Source organism: Stigmatopora nigra, chromosome 22, assembly GCF_051989575.1.
Source record: "Stigmatopora nigra isolate UIUO_SnigA chromosome 22, RoL_Snig_1.1, whole genome shotgun sequence".
Taxonomy (NCBI): domain Eukaryota; kingdom Metazoa; phylum Chordata; class Actinopteri; order Syngnathiformes; family Syngnathidae; genus Stigmatopora; species Stigmatopora nigra.
In genome coordinates, this window is record NC_135529.1 from 7,012,559 (window position 1) to 7,029,619 (window position 17,061).

General features: G+C 40.2%; 3 protein-coding genes across 3 annotated transcripts; 2 read left to right on the forward strand and 1 right to left on the reverse strand.

The window, feature by feature from the left end:
• The first annotated feature begins 520 nt into the window (after positions 1–520).
• On the forward strand, positions 521–6,023 carry LOC144215923 (protein prenyltransferase alpha subunit repeat-containing protein 1-like). Its single transcript, XM_077745137.1, has 7 exons — positions 521–654; positions 1,466–1,635; positions 1,881–1,947; positions 2,038–2,142; positions 2,218–2,461; positions 2,656–3,008; positions 3,178–6,023. The coding sequence occupies exons 1-7, from the start codon at positions 569–571 to the stop codon at positions 3,524–3,526; spliced, it is 1,374 nt and encodes a 457-aa protein (XP_077601263.1). The 5' UTR covers positions 521–568; the 3' UTR covers positions 3,527–6,023.
• Positions 6,024–7,277: 1,254 nt separating this feature from the next.
• LOC144180906 (amyloid-beta A4 precursor protein-binding family A member 1-like) lies at positions 7,278–14,885 on the forward strand. The gene is made up of 13 exons (XM_077709060.1): positions 7,278–7,290; positions 7,702–9,041; positions 10,058–10,156; positions 10,249–10,288; positions 10,409–10,554; positions 10,651–10,683; positions 10,874–10,960; positions 11,051–11,236; positions 11,374–11,553; positions 11,629–11,841; positions 11,945–12,064; positions 12,129–12,269; positions 12,647–14,885. The coding sequence occupies exons 1-13, from the start codon at positions 7,278–7,280 to the stop codon at positions 12,716–12,718; spliced, it is 2,670 nt and encodes an 889-aa protein (XP_077565186.1). The 3' UTR covers positions 12,719–14,885.
• Positions 14,880–16,746, reverse strand: LOC144215936 (frataxin, mitochondrial-like). Its single transcript, XM_077745162.1, has 6 exons — positions 16,595–16,746; positions 16,434–16,514; positions 15,859–15,950; positions 15,649–15,769; positions 15,446–15,543; positions 14,880–15,179 (listed from the first exon to the last, which is right to left on the reverse strand). Exons 1-6 carry the CDS (start codon positions 16,631–16,633, stop codon positions 15,041–15,043), a joined length of 570 nt encoding a protein of 189 aa, XP_077601288.1. The 5' UTR covers positions 16,634–16,746; the 3' UTR covers positions 14,880–15,040.
• Positions 16,747–17,061: the final 315 nt, after the last annotated feature.

Genomic DNA, 17,061 nt, shown 5'->3' on the forward strand with positions numbered 1-17,061 from the left:
AAATTTCATGTGCAGCCAAACAAACCCCTGATTGAATGCAATTATTGTTTGGCTGGGGGAATAATAACATACCAGTGTCCAAAATGTCATAAGCTGTTTTCTTATAGAATTTGGATTTGGTAATCAATAGCAACAATATCAAATCTATAATATCAACCTTGAAATTATGTATTGACATCTGCAAGGGTGCCAAGAGGTTGAAAGACATCAAGTTAATTGACATACATAGTTGTTATCTTTATTCCTATCATATATGTATGTCACTATTCCAGATCTAGTATTTATATATCAAAGGATAATCAGAAATAACTCTTATATTACACTGCCATCTACTGCCCATTCTCTCATCACCAGGAAAAACATAGATTATGTCAACGGCAGTGTAAATATAGTGTTATTCCTATATCCCGATACTTTTTAGTGATCTAAAGTTAGGGTTAGTAGTAATATATTGCCATTTGTTTTGTTGACGCTTGCCGTTAAAACCGGGTTTAGGTGACGTAAGATGACATCATTAAATTGTTGACCCGGAAAGATTTGTCCAAAGAACGTCATTTGATGACCCAAAATGGCGGATTCGCAGTCTGAGGTGGATGTCTGGGTCCAAAGAGTAGTAAAAGACATTACAAATGCATTTAAGAGGAACCCTAACATGTAAGTGTTATATCTGTGATGTTTCCTGACCAAAGTTGTGCCTGTTTCGTTAAATGACCCCATGTTCGCTGTTGTGTGGGCTTCGACTATAACCTGGAATGTCAGATCGTATACTAAAGCAAAGTTTAGTATTTTTCTTTGGCTGCTTCTGGCTTCATTGTACGCCATTACCCGAGTTGCAGACAGAGTGCCCCTTAGGAGGTTAAGGTTTGGAAAAAGTACGAAAAGTACTTGGGCAAACTAACCATTGTCTGCAGAAATCCTGCTCCAAAAGACTGAAGTTGTTTGTTCTTCATGCAAAATACCTTCCTAACTCTGTGGTTAAATTATATACACATTACAGATGAAGTAAAATGTTTTAAATTGCAATGTAATTCTTTTACACCATTGCATTGCAATGTAAACTGCGCAAATCTAATGCTATGTATAATTGACATTCATCTCAAATGTCAAATGGAACATAACAGTAATAAAACTCGAATTTTAGTTGCATGACCCCATCTAACACCAAGAAATGCCAAGATTTCATAGAAACATGCAGTCAGTGATGTTTCGGATATTGAATATCGGCGACGATATATTATAGCACAAGGATGGGTGTGTATTACACACAGAAACATCCATACAAACCACGAGGACCATAGAACTTTCATTTAGAAAAGGTTTCTGCTTTAATTTGTCCTCAAAAGTACTTTATAGTCTCTTGAAACCACATCCAGAAGAAAACTTTTGGCATAAAAAGATCATTTCTTATGTTGTTATTTTTATAAATAAAACGAGCAGACTCCTAAATCTATGGTCTTCTTCCTAGTGATGAGATTGGTGTGATTCCATGTCCAGTGGGACGATACAATCGGAGTCCTATCGTGATGGTGGAGAACAAGTTGGGTGTTGAAAGTTGGTGTGTCAAATTTCTACTGCCATATGTACAGAACAAGCTATTATTTTACCGCCAGAGGAAACACAGGCTGGATAAAGAAGGTAAACGATCCCAATTAATGTTTAGTCAACATAGCGTTTGTCTTGAACAGATTAAAAGAAGAAATTTGAACTGGTGCTGTATTTAAAACAATCTGACTTGACAAATATTAAGCACGGCTACATTTTGATGGTTTATTTGGAATAAATTGGAATTTGAGCTGATTTAAAAAAAAATCATTTCGTTTTGCGAACAATGAAATGTAAAACTTAATAAAGGAAAAATTTAATTCAGTTTTTCCCCTCAGCTCTAGTGGATATTACGTCGACCCTGCTGCTGCTTAATCCTGACTTTACCACTGCATGGAATGTCAGGTATAGCCATAAATGCAAAAATCATTGAATAAGAGGATGCACATAATGTAGGAAAATGGCCGCAATTCATTTGTGACATCTGATTTACAGAAAGGAGTTGATTCAGGGTGGAGTCCTTCATGCGGAAAGGGATCTATATCTTGGCAAATTGGCTCTCACCAAATTCCCCAAGAGTCCAGAGACATGGATACACCGGTAAGGCACTTAATGACCAAATGGAAGTTCAATGATAAATGTACATGCTAATCAGTAACTGATGCCTCCTTACAGGCGGTGGGTACTGCAGCAAATCCTGACGCTTCTCTCGGCTGCAGATTGTGGTGGAAAGCAGTCGCGGGGTGGAGCCGAGCAGGCAGATGTTGAAAGGAGCCAGCAGTCCAGTTACCAACTTGCTCAAATGCTCCAGGAAGAGCTAAATGTCTGCTCGCATGCCGCGTGTAGTTATCCTAGCAATTATAACGCCTGGTCCCATCGGATTTGGGTGCTGCAACACATGGCCAAAGGCAACGTCAAGGTGGGTAGGAGCCACTTGTCACTTTTCTAATTTACCAAAGTATCATCAATATTAAACAAAATTATAAATGACAATTACACGGTTTTCTTAAACTAATGTTTTTTTCTTTACTCCCAGCAAAACGTTCCAATCTAAAAATAGTTAAGTTTTTCATAAGGCCTTGTTTTGTTTTTGTTTTTTCATTTCCTTCAAAGGTTTTCCATGATGAGCTTGCCACCACGTGTCAGTGGGTGTCAATGCATGTATCGGACCACAGCGGCTTTCACTACCGCCAATTCTTGCTTAAAGAGCTCATCGAAGAGTTTTCTCCGACGCCAGCGTCCAGCAGAAAATGTTCACCTCAGCATCAGTCCAGGACAGCGCCCAACAATCTCCTCTTGAGCTCCATCAATGTCTTGGCCAACGGGGAACAGTTGGGAAAAGAGACCACGGATGAGGATAAGGAGCTTGAATTAGCAAAACTCTTTGAGCTCTTCCACCGGGAGATGGAACTGTGCTCAGACCTGATCCGGTCTTTCCCAGGACACGAGACCTTGTGGAGTCACAGGTGAGAAACCCAAGTCACCTTTCCAGTTTTGCTGACCATAATACTAATCAGTCTTTGGCACATGGGCAAAACTTGGGTAAATCTCCGTGTGTGAAATAGCCCATCATTTATTAAACCAATTTTGATCAAAATATATATATATATTTATTTATATACTTCTGTACTCCAGGCGGCATGTCTTCTATTTGTGGCACCAATGGAGGTGGGAACACCAGCTGTACAACTTGAACAGCAATGGAGACAACCTCCTCCATAATAATGGCGACACAGCTCAACTGAAGCCAGATGCTCAAAGCTGTGAAGATTGGGGAGGAGGCACTATGGAGGTAGATGGTATAGCTTTGCCTCGTGACAGCAAGCGCCAGAAGAGGGGTCTCCGTTTGTCCAGCCTTCCCAGCCTGTCCTCAGAGTGCACCTTTCTTAGCGATATCCTAGACAGCCAATGTAACCCAGAACAGAGACACTTTGGCCTGGCGTACAAAAAGTGGTTAAACTCTGTAATTGGGAAGGAACTTTGAGAAAGATGTGGAGGAACCCATTCTTTTAAATAGTAACCTTAGAGACCCTGTAAAGTGAAAATGTCTCTCGTACATTTGACACAACGCAGAAAAAAAGTGTTTATTGCCCACATTTAAAATCATTTTTTTAAACATTTCTAAGTCGTCCCTCTACTTATGAAATAAATTTGTTCCAGAAGTGGTTTCGTAACTTGGATTTTTCATAAGTAGAGACGCATTTTACATGACGGTCCTCAATAGACGTGGATGTGAAAAATGAGGCCAGCTTTTAAAACTGTCTGGGGGAGAGTACTGAAAACTGGGAATGGAATTCAAATTATTGAGTTTCTAAAGTGTGCTCAAAACTACATATTCCCTTGATGAATATAATATTCTGATGGAAAAAAAAAACCTCCCTCACGGCGATAAGCCACCGATGGAAGTATTTTAAGGATAGGCTGCTTAAAAGGTTTTTTAAAAAAACAGCTAAAGGTATATATTTTGGTGGAAAAAATCACTGAAATGACATTACAGGGTCTTTTAATTTGCCCTTTACTAATATTCTCATGCAGTGCTGCCAGTAGGAATCAAGTTTAGGAATGCATAGTTTGTCAGATATCTGGTTTATTTTTCCATTTCCAATCACAAAAGAGAATTGGGTTCTTTTTTGTACCATCATTCCATTGCTTATTCATTCATAGCGTCCACTTTGTCGCTTTAGTGGGTCGAAATCTTTCAAGATGGGAAATTTCACATTAGATGCATGCTTTGTTAACCTACATTTCTTATACATTCATTTTCCAACTGTTTATGCATCATATAAAAAGTACACATGACTAAATGTGGAGTAACATCTAGTCATGACATTTCTGCTTCATTCTCACATGACATTGTGAAGTTTCTCTATCTGTTTTATTCCAGAAGGGACTCCATCCATTTAAAGTTTGACGGGGTTCTCAATTTTATGTTTTGGACTGCTGTGAGACTAATTATGGAGTCTTTGGCGGCTCCGTTGTGCAATCTTTCCTTTAACAGAGTACGGCATGAACAATCATTTTTAGTTTTTGCTTTAAAGCATCACGGCTATTGAGCACAGCATCCAACGTCAACACGAGTGAGTAGGAGCCTCGATCAAGGATATTATAGCATAGCAATGAAGTGGGAAGCTTGTAAGCTATTGTTACAGTCCTTGTTTTAGCTGTGTTGTGTGCCACACTGAATTGATCACTTTAACAATTCCTGAATTGTCATTGTTTTGGTTGTACAACATTTTGGGCTGCATTTTTTGTTTGTTTGAGTTGCAATTTTAAGGATGTTTTTTTTAAATTCTCTAACTGTTTGCTTACTAGGTCATCTTAATGAAATGTTCTACATTTACTCAGAATGAAAGCTACATATATTTGATTCTATAAGATTGTTACATTATATTTAGGATACATGTCTGAATTGTCATTTCATGTTTTCACCCATTTTATCATAATCTATGGTAGATCAATATTGTTTAATTATGCATCATATTTGGGTACAGATTGTTAGAAATGTACATAGTTGCACAATGTTGCTATTGGTTTTAAACACACTACCATATTGTTTATTGCATAAAAGATGACATTATATCATGTGTTAATTCTAAAAAAAATGCATTTGTCTATACAAGACATTTTTTGTGTTAGGAACCAATGTAATATTTATATAATGTTATTTGTTAACATCACAATGGGTTATTGCGGAATCTAAGAATGTGAGTTGCTGAAGGAATCTATTGTAATAGTGAGTTTTAATCTTATTTAATTTAAGACCACATCACTATGTGCAGATTTTGAGATCCATGAGAAATATGCACTTAGAACTCAGGTAAACGGCTAGGAAAGTAACATCCCTCCTCAAATACCAGATTTTTGGGATTTCAAAAGAGAGAAAAAGATAACCATTGTACTTTCAATCAAAAAAAATATGATTGACCAATAACATCCAGAAAAAGGGCTTCTCCACTCATTCATGCTCAGCTGGCCTCCTGGCACTCGCCTAACAAGCATTACAAACCCTCTGGTGTGTTCAACTCTTGAGTTATGGTGTTGGTTGGAGACATTATTTCTCTGCTTTTTTTCCCCAAAAACCTTGTATTTGAACATGAGTGAAAGTGAAAGATACATTTGTTGAGTGATGTTTTTCATTGAAAATGTGCTTCCAAGTAACATTAACATCACTTTTTGTGTACGCCTATAAAAAAGAAAACAGGGTTAGCGCTCTTATACCATTCTGAGTATTTTGCTGTATGTTTTTGCTTGTTTCTAACAAACCAATGTAGCCATATCACTACTTAAACATCTTACAGACATGCTTTTCCACTCAAGATTATCTCAATGTTTCTAATGGTTCAATAAGCTTTTTAAAAAATAATGTAGCTCTTTCTTTTTTTTCTGGAATAATTTATTGTATAAACGACCAGTGGAGTGGGTACTTAATAATCTCACTGTTAGTTTTCTATTTATATAGAATTAAAGATTTTTTGTCTTCACTTTTGGTGTGCTTTCTTTTATTTTACCCTTGTAATTTTTCAGTTTTCAGTTGCGTCCTCCAATAACTCCTTTATGATTGACTTCTACATAAAATATGCAAACCTACTTTAAAAAATGTTGTGACACTACTATATATATAAATATATAAAAATATATATAATGTGTATTATTTTTTATTTGGAATGTAATTTCTAGTTTCATGAGGGCTAAATAATAATCAAATCCAATTTTATGTTGTTTGGATGCGAAAATTAAATTATTGGGCGGAGGGAGGGGTTGAAAATCTCGTCAACACTGTTCCATGGGTGATGAAGATGATGAGGGCGATGACGATGAGGATGATGGACTGTGATGAGGTAGGCGGCGGCTGGAGACTTCTTCTAGCCGCAAAATCATCGTAGCTGAAAGCAGGTGAGCTAAACCGAGCGGTTCTTTCCATTCCAATTCAATGAAAATCAAGCCAGGCGGTCGCTTTTCGATGCCAAGGGAATCTTTGTCACGACCGTACTTAGCATCTGCTTCTTCCTCTGTCTGCATTTGTGGCCAGCTGTGCCGTGGACCGCCGCGTGCATACAAACGTAGATGCAGGCTAAACCTTACGCTCGGAGGAAAGAAGAGATCGCACTCCGTGTGAGGGTCGACGACCCCCCACTGCGCCCGACGAGTCAAACGGCCGGCCATTTAGGCCATTATTTTTCTTCCCAGGCCCGGTAAACGGATCGGACCGTTCGCGTTTGATTTTCCTACTTGACGAAATGCCCAGATTAGATTTGCGATGCTTGCCTGGCTCGTGTGTTGATGCTTTTCATCATTGACTGCATGCAATGTATATATAGACTGTCTGCAGCATCCAGCAGGAGGCTATAGAGTAGCCATGAAAAGCATCCAGAGAGCACCTGAATGCGTAAACGTGTTGGGGGGGGGGGGGGGGGGGGGGGGTCTTGAATTTGAATCATGACATTTCATCTTTTCCCATCCACGAACCGTCTGCCAAGTTAAAGCTGTGACTACCCTGTATGAAAGAAAGTGGATTCTTGCCATCACCTTAAAAGACTAAATGAGCCTTCTTGTTTGTCAAACCGCAGATTTGTCACAACGGAAATTTCCGCTTGGGCTGTAACCTGTTCCATACCAGGTAGGATTTAACCTACATTTTTTTTCTTGTTGTTGTTCCAATTCAATGGCATCTAAATGAAATTTGAATATATATCCCGTTTCATTGCTTCTTGCATGATTCTGGCAAGCTGTCTCTAATGGTTTTAGCCAGTTAGTCAATCATTTCATTGATCCAAACACATTTTTGGGCATGATCAAAATGATGCAAATTGGATTTCTGCAGGCAAAAAAAAAACATTGACTCTGGATTGATTTCACAGTTCATGACCTCTACCAATTTGTTTGCAAACAAACAGTACATTTTCATATCAAGTCCTCCTTTATTCGTTTACTACTTAGAAAAAAAGTTCTTACACCTTTCGTTTTCTGTTTCAACAGCACATATACTAGCATTTGAATGTTAAAACCCCTCTTTGGAATTTCTGGACCAACAAGCAGATTTTGAACATCTGCTTGAGATACAATCTGACCATCACCACCAAAGCAGTTCTCACCATCGCCCCAACCAAGACAGACACTCAACTGAATGAAGAATATCCGGCGGACCGTGGCAACACAAAGCACGACGACAAGACATGGAGATGCAACATGGAGCTAAGCATCTGCCACCGCGACAGCTCCAACAACCCATTCCCCGACCTGCCGTGACACGTTACCGCAGACAGGACGACAATGAGGCCAGGATCAGAGCCCAACAGCAGCGGCGCAAACAGAGGCAAGAGAGAGAGGCGGAGATAGCGCAACTACAGCATCAGGAGAAGCAACACCGAGATCTGATCCGAGAAGATGACCGGGAGAGGGACGATTCCGTGCTGGCCCGATCTGCCAGCACAGAGAGCGGCTTTCACACCCACACGGATCGGGCCGAGGGGGACGACAGCCTGGTCGTGATGTCGTCGGAGCCCGGGGTGGAGGAGCAGACGGGTAACTATGGAGTTCAGCTACATCCTGAGGCTGAGGGTTACATTGAGAGTGCAGAGTCTGAACGACAACTTCTCAATCTGCATTCCTACTATCCTGTGCAGATCCCAATGTTACCGTGCGGGCAACAGTCCGATCCTCAAAGAGAAGAGGGATCCTTGCCAATTTTGACCTCTGATGATTACTCAAATTGCGTCCACGGCGCATCTCCCGGCTTCCCCGCGGTAAGGACTGATTTGACAGCGAGTGCCATCTTGGAGCCTCCAGATGGAGGAATTGCAGAAGAAACGTACTCCGAGCCCTATGACATTTACTCGCTCTCCGAGCATGTTTATGAGGAAATCCGAGATGCCCCTTCATTGGTTTACTGTGCAGATGACGGATCGGAGGAAAGGGAATCTCTCCAGAGAAGGAAGGAGAACCTTAGTTTGTTGGAGGGTCAGACCGGAGGGGAAGACTACCACCAGCAAGAGGCTGTGGGTTTCCGTCTGAGGCACTACGATGAGCGCTCGGATGGGGAGTCGGACAGTCCAGAGAAGGAGGCTGAATTTGCCCCTTACCCACGCGCTGACAGCTGTGAGCAGGAAGAGGACATTGATAGTCTTGGGACTGAGGTGAGAGAAGGCCCTAGACCTACAATTCTCCAATGTATTGCCGAGGACATGATTGCGGCTGATAATGAACTGGAGCCAGGCCAAGAACTTGGTACGCATTCTAGTAAAAACGTGAAAATTGCCAACTCGGGTAAAGCAGTCCAAACGCAGACTCTAAGACCATCTGAGCAAATGGCAAGTGGGAGAAACAGTCAGACCGATATATCTCTAGCCATTAAGGACATTAGGGAGGCCATAGAGGAGGTGAAGACCAGAACAGTCAGATCTCCTTACACTCCCGATGAACCCAAGGAACCTATTTGGGTAATGAGGCAAGACCTCGGCCACGCCTCTGAGTGCGATCAGCAAACATCTTTTGGTAGCGAGGTGAGTACAAACTTTACTGTCCTTAAAATCATGTTGTCTATGAAAAAATAGGCCACATACTATGTTGCAGTTAAGCAATATTAGAATTGACAGAAGGTACACTTGAAAAAAATGAACCACCAGAGTAATTGTTCAATAGTTTATTTCTTTAAGCAAAATTGTTTTCATTCACGTGGCTAAAACAGTGTCTATTCCAGACTCGGAAAAAGAGAGGGAGAGAGGTGCAAAGATATATGAATTCAATTATTCATGCCAAAGGGCTCTAATAACAGCAGGACTGAGACCATTCCCAATCACAAGACGGTAAACAACCGAATTTAGATAAAACATTTGTTCAGTTTGAGTTTCTCGTCACATTTCATGTCAAAAAGTATTTTCAGACCTGAGAGGGAAATCGAAATCAACACCATAACAAAGTCATTTGGGTCAAGACACATAGTGCAAACAATCGTTTCCATGACGAAAGTGATACCCGATTGTCACCTGAGTAGCACAATCAGACCGTTGACGCTGCGGTCAAATGCAGCCGTTCGTTCAGCTGGGACACCCACTGGAGTTTGCTGCGACTTGGACACTTATTATCAGTCATGGAAAACTTTTGGATGCACCAAGTTGAGAAGCTTGAAGAGGACCAAGGCATGCAGCAGCAAACTCTGCCATACGATGAAAATGAGGTTGGGACAATTTCTAATTCTGTATAACTGCTTATTGGACGTCTTCTACTAATTAAGTGTATAGTCTTCCCTCGTAATTTTGCTGTTCAACTTTCATGGCTTCACTACATCGCAGGGTTTTAATTTTTACTTTTTTTTTACGTTCATAAAAATTAAAAAATCCACGCTGAAACTCGCAAGTCTTTCTCTTGCAACTTGGACTCAGCACTGAAGAAAAATTTAGCTGAGTATAAACGAGTCAATAATTCCTCCAAATGTTTGAGTGCGTTTCAAAGCCAGTTCACAGAGATTCCAAAATTGAACGCTCAATGCTTTCTTTCTCTGTATTTTTCATGCTGCAAGTGTCCTGATTCCGGTTCTCCCGCTCTTCTTGGCGCAGAATCAGCGACCAGACTTCTTGCACAGGAGGACAACTTTGAATCATCCCCCTCCAGCAAAGAAGTATCCTCGCTTTTTTATGTTCTTGTATAATATATCATTTTATATTTCAATAACATGACACACGCAACTTTCTCTCATATTTCAACTAATAGGCCAGAAGAAGTCTTGCATCTTTTCCTACATATGTTGAAGGTCAGTATCGTTCTTCTGATATTTTGAAATGACAAAATTGTGCACCCACACCCACTGCCAGTCAGTCATGTGAGTTAAGCTCCCATTATTTATTCAAACCCTCCTTTTCCTATTGTCCAGTTCCAGGCCCTTGTGACCCAGAGGATCTTATTGATGGGATCATATTTGCAGCCAACTACTTGGGCTCGACTCAGCTGCTGTCAGTCAAGACACCAACCAAGAACATCCGCATGATGCAAGCTCAAGAAGCTGTCGCTCGCATTAAGGTGGACCTTTAAATTCTCCTTTTAGCGTCACCTTTATGTAAATAAAGTCCTGTGACTAACTAACTCTGTCAATCTGTTGCATTTCATGCCTGCCAGACGGCCCAGAAATTAGCCCAGAACAAAAAAAAGGTGTGTCCTTTCACACAGATCTGCATGTACATGTATTTTTTCCCCCGTAATGTTCTGTACATCTGCAATTGGCTGGCCACCGATTCAAGGTGTCCCTATAGGGATAGGGTCTGGCACCACCCGCGGCCCTTGTGAGCATAAGCGAGTCGGAAAATGAATGAATGTTCTGTCATTGTGCACTATTGCGTAGACCCCAGAGGATGATGCCCAACCCATGACGGAGGTTGATCTTTTCATCTCCACTCAGAGAATCAAAGTGCTCAATGCAGATTCACAGGTACTAAAAAAGATTCCTTGTTGAGGAACAGTGCATTCATACTTCATTGTTCATTTTAAACACACACTACTGTGGCTTTTTGACACACAGGATACAATGATGGACCACCCTCTGCGCACCATCTCCTACATTGCCGACATAGGCAGCATTGTAGTTCTGATGGCCAGGCGCCGAATGCCTCCACCCGAGTCTCAAGAAAACGTGGACGCCTCGGACCCGGAAGCGGACAGCAAGTGCCAGTACAAGATGATATGTCACGTTTTTGAATCTGACGATGTGAGTCAATAGCGGGTTGATATTGTTGAAAAAGGAGGCCAATACTTTTTTATGCCAGAGTTCTTCCTGGTCTTGACCAAATCTGTGGCTTCATTTTGTGAGTAGAGTGTAAAATGAGGGGACTTTTCCGGTTTTAGGCCCAGCTTATTGCGCAGTCCATCGGGCAGGCCTTCAGTGTGGCGTACCAGGAATTCTTGAGAGCCAATGGCATTAACCCAGAGGACCTGAGTCAAAAGGAATTCAGCGACCTGCTTGACACTCAGGACATGTACAACGATGACCTCATCCACTTTTCCAAGTCGGAAAACTGCAAAGAAGTAAGCCTACATTTCAAAAGCCATTGTATTTTGAACTCGGTTGACTACACATTGGGTGATTTTTCGGCATTTCAGGTGTTGGTAGAGAAAGCCAAAGGAGAAATGCTTGGCGTGGTCATCGTGGAGAGTGGCTGGGGATCCATCCTGCCCACAGTTATCATTGCCAACATGATGCATGCTGGGCCGGCAGAGAGGTCTGGTAGACTGAACATAGGGGATCAGATTATGTCTATTAGTGGTACCAGTCTGGTGGGATTGCCACTGTCCACCTGTCAGAGTATCATCAAGGTACGCCAACAGTAATATCATTCTTAATAATACAAAGTATGTGGCTTGAATGTCTCCAACACAATAAAAACTTGACTGGAAATACCACCACTTTCCTTGCCAGGGTCTCAAAAACTTGTCCCGCATAAAGATGAACATAGTGCGATGTCCCCCAGTCACCACCGTACTGATCAGACGTCCGGATTTCCGCTACCAACTTGGATTCAGTGTCCAGAACGGCATCGTGGGTATTCTTTCTTAACGTTGCGAGCCAATGTTTGTCGAAAGACCTTTTCTCTCTTCATTAGATATGTAGCCTCATGCGCGGTGGAATTGCTGAAAGGGGAGGAGTCAGAGTTGGCCATCGCATCATTGAGATCAACAGCCAGAGTGTGGTCGCCATACCCCACGAAAAAATTGTCCAACTCCTTTCCAATGCTGTGGGAGAGGTGAGAGATCAACATATTTCTAAGCATTGTATAATTAGTATAGTTTATGAATTAATATATGCTAAAGAAAAAAAGTAATGACATTCAAATAAATTAAGACAGAAAGTCAAACTGGTTACAGACTTAAGTAACACACTATTTTTATTATTTATTTTTTCAAAAGTATTTTCACTGGGAGGTTCATCCGCCCCTCCTAGTCAAATTGGATAGGACGTTTAGCGCCTATCAATATGTTTTTTTCAGGTAACTATAGCTTTGAAAACATTACAACAGGCTGTCAGTTTCCAAGGGAAAAAAAATGTGAGTGGCACTGGTGTGATAGTAGCAGGCCCAGCCAAACGTCAATATGAAAATAATAGGTATCGTTTGTGTCTCAGATCCACATGAAGACGATGCCTGCAGCCATGTACCGTCTGCTGACGGCTCAGGAGCAGCCAGTTTACATTTAAATGATATACTCAAGTCTGACCTCACGCCCTTTGAATTTCCGCCGTCTCTTCTCAATCTGCCTCACCACTCCGACCAGCACACGTCCGAGAACATGCCGTATATCCACGGGTGACGTACCAAAGTGAGTTGAAGTGTTTTCTGTTCAATTGAAAAACTTTAATCTGCCATCGGTGCAAAAATTGTATTTGACTGGATCAGTAGTCAGCACTTTATTTCTTTTCCCCCCTGGATCGCTCTTTTTGAAATTTCTCTTTTCCAAAACCATCTCGACAGTTTATGTTGAATGTCATTCTTCTTTGAATTTGGCAACCCGTACTTTTGGTTCTATCGCTGCTGCTTTTTCACTCTCTGTCCGTAGTCACTACTTTTTCTGTGCATTTTGCATGAAAGCTCTACTTAGGGCCACCAATGTTGTTTTCGATGTGTCCGTATGCTACGAAAACGCACCAAAACAAGCATCGTCCACCTTATTGGCTCGGACGTTGCGGGTTCTTTGCACGACACAATGAGAATGTGAGCACTGCACACATTCCACACGCTAGCTGTTCAAAACTCACCGATGTACTTTGTCGACGCACATAAGCTTACTTGTTTTGCAAATGTACGTATGTAGAGCACGTTTTAAAGCTTTGGCTCACGCCGCATGGAATGTTGACTCAAATCTTGTGCCTAGTTGCTCACCAAGAACTCTAAATATGGAAATCCAGCTCATACTAGGGGGACAATATTTTCTGTCAAAAAATACAAGAGCTACGAAAAAGTCATAGCACATACGTACATGACGGGAATCTCACTTTTAGCTTCAATCAGAACGGCAGAACAGGATGAGGGGTTCTTTTTTATACAAGTGACTCATCAAATGTAATCATATCAAATGTATGGGGTGGTAATCATTGCAGGGGGGAAACTCGTCATTCAAAAGTTAGAACGGACATGTAGCGTAAAATAAAGATGTCTCATTTTGCTCCATGTAGGGCCAGTTAAAAATATTTCAGATGTAGATATGTGAGTAAACAAGGATCTTTAGAATTAGACATTTGGTTTGAGTTGCACGTTCCTATTTGCAATGAGCTTTTTTTTAATACAATTCCATACAAACACTTACTGTGAATGTTTATTTTCTTTAAAGTGAAAAAAATACTGACAAAACACAAATGTTATCGTTTGAAATGCACTTGCTATTCGTTATTTTTTTTAAAATTATTTTTCCCCTCAACTTTAGCTTTTAAACTGAACTTTAGGACCTAAACATCATGTGGCAGTAGGCATAATGGGAACTATTGTCACATTTTTTGGTGATTACCTCAACTTATAAGCAAATAGTATTGACTGAAATTGAATATGTATTTATAAATGATTATAAATTTACGTCTATCTTCCAAAAAAAATAAAATACCTACAAGTTACAATTCCTTATATAGAGTGAATATATTAGTGCTGTGTCTTAGTATTTTTTCCAAAAAGTACAAAATGGGTTTGGTGTGAACCATGTAGGTCAATTATGCTTTAATACATAAGGTAACATTTCATTCAAACCTAATACTTGCATTAAAAAAATAAAATTAATTTTAATATTTATCTGTGGGTCACTAAAATACAGTACATATCACAAATAATGTATTAAAAAAAAAAGGCCGTTTTACATGAATTATTGACGCGTTGCACATGGATGCCAAGCTACAAATTTTCCAATTTTCCTTCACATTGATTGAACGCTTTTGGCCTTACAGTTACCGCAAATTAATATTCACGTTAAAAACCTGCAGTCGTTTTTCTGACACTGGGCTGATTTTGTCCTTGTGAATTATGCTGTAATGCCTGCTTTTATTGTGTGTGTGCGTGCGTGTGTGTGTGGTGTGCAAGTAGAAACAAAGGAAAACAACACGCAAGTAGAAAATATTGTAAATATATATACAGGTATTTACACATTTATCAAGTGCTCTGTCAGGGGTTGTAGGCTTGTGTGACAGTGACGCAAACTTCTATTTCCAAGTGCACCCATTTTGAATGTAACTGAACTGTTCAATATAAAAGTGTCTTAAGAGAGTGGAAATAAAAATTATCAATACAGCTTTTTTTTTTTTAATGTGCAAGCTTTTTTTGTGATTGAAGCTCGCCAGAATATTTGTAACCATATTTACAACAATAAATAACTTGGGAGAAGGACTTCTGGTTCTGTTTATTGAAATGTATCTTCAGAACATGCCAACTATACAGAGATTTTACATTTATTATGTGCCATGATCACCTTAAAACAGCAGATACAGTTGAGTGTAAATACAAATGCTCAAGCATTACAAGACAAGAAAAACCTCAAATTATCAGGAATTGGGCAAATAAAAGATGTCCATGTTCTTTTTGAAGATGGCAGAAAACTCTCTAGATAGGAGTTGATGCAGACTCATGCCATCATGTTTATAAACCCAGGCACTCCCTGTCCAATCGTAGCGTTTTGGACCACTGGAAAATAAAAATAAAAATATAGTCAAAGTATAGTATCAATATCTGTATAAGTAACCCTGTTTAATTATGCACTCATGTTAAATATGTCATATGTTGCTTGAGTTGTGGGTGTCAAAATATCAGAAACTGCCATCTGCGTAACATTGTACAGTTCTACAACAATACTAATTACGAACAATATTAAATAGCACTACTCCGATGTTTAATTTGGGTCTTTTATTAGATTGACATTCATATTGTCAGATTGTTTTAATGGGTCTCACCTTGTTGGGGATGCCAACCAAAGCTGTTTGTTTGGTGTTTGTTTGTTGATCACATAGGTTCCATGGTCACCACCCACCTTTATAGTCAACACACCACTCTGGCAAAAAGAAAGATCACGACAGTAAGCAGATCCCCTGAACCTTGATCTTAACCCTTGCTGTTCAATTAAAAAGAAGACAATCAAAGTGGTGGCCTAACTTACAGAGAGCACAACATCATAGTCCGGTCCAGTGAAAGGCTCATCCATTAAGTCTTCAAAGTAATCAGCCAGGGTGTCCAGCGTCTCGTCAGCCAGCTTCTCATAGGCTGTCTCGGATAGCTCACTGGGGGAAAAAAAATGACAACATCTTTCAACAATAACTTTGATGACCACTGTCAGGGATTATAGGGTTATATATTGACTTGGGGTTACTTTCTGTCATCCCTGGGGTTCTCTTCCAGCCTTGAAGCTGACCGATGGATAATTCTCCTACACTTTACATTGTCGACAGTTAACTCAAACCACTGGAAAACAAAGGAAGGAATCCAGTTGATAACACCAATACACCACAGTTTTTTAGAAAAGCATCACAAAAGGTATCAAATTCATCAAATTTCTCCAAAATAGGTTTTAGTGAAATTTAATATATGTAAGTTTCCTAGGCAACAAAATACACATCATGGGTATGTTACCACGTGCAGCCCAGTGGTACAGTGGATAGTGTATTGGCCCCACACCAGGGGACATGGGTTCAAATCCTTGTCAGTCCACCTGTGTGGAGTTTACAGGTTCTTCCTGGGTTTCCCGGAGGAGACCCACACAAGTGGACGTGACTTAGATTTGAACCCAGGACTCCAGAGCTATGAGCCTGACGCACTAAACACTCGGTTCACCCGAGCCCCCTGTCCATGACATTGCAAAAAATAGCATTTCCACATGTTCTTAGTCATAACAATTTTTGATTAGTCACTGTTGTTTTCTAACGAAACTCCCGAAGTAAAATGTACCTTATTTCTTCCTCGATTGGTGCTAGAATACTGCGTTTGTTTGGGTAATGAGTGAACACACGCAACACCAAAGGCACGGAGCTGCAGACAAATATAGACGACAATAACTTGAGCATTGTGTCATTTATTCATGTTGTTAAATGAAAAGTTTTATCATTTACCTGCTTGGAAAAATTGGTGACCCTCAGGAAAGTCGCCATATTCTGGTGTGTTTTGAATTTGACATTTATGAGAAATGTTTTACTTTCGGTTACTGTTCTTGCATTTATATCACATCTATTGTGCGGTAGATGCTGAGTTTGTGTTCTTAGCAACCTGGCAGCCGTTATCATTTGTCAGACATTTTGTGTCAGTGTCATTGGCTAAACAGCAATATTTATTAATGTTCCGTACAGGGGTGCTGGAGCTTATCCCAGGCAACTGTGTGCAATAATCATCTTTCTTCAAAATAAATTCCGTTTTTTCCTATCACAATGATATCAAAATAGTTCATTTAAACCCAAAAAGATGAACAAAATATGTCAAGCTTTTGCATAGCTAAGAGTACATTCAAATGGATAAAATAACTTGATCATCATCATGATCATCAACACAACTAAAAGAAGACTACTGCTCCTATGAAAGATGG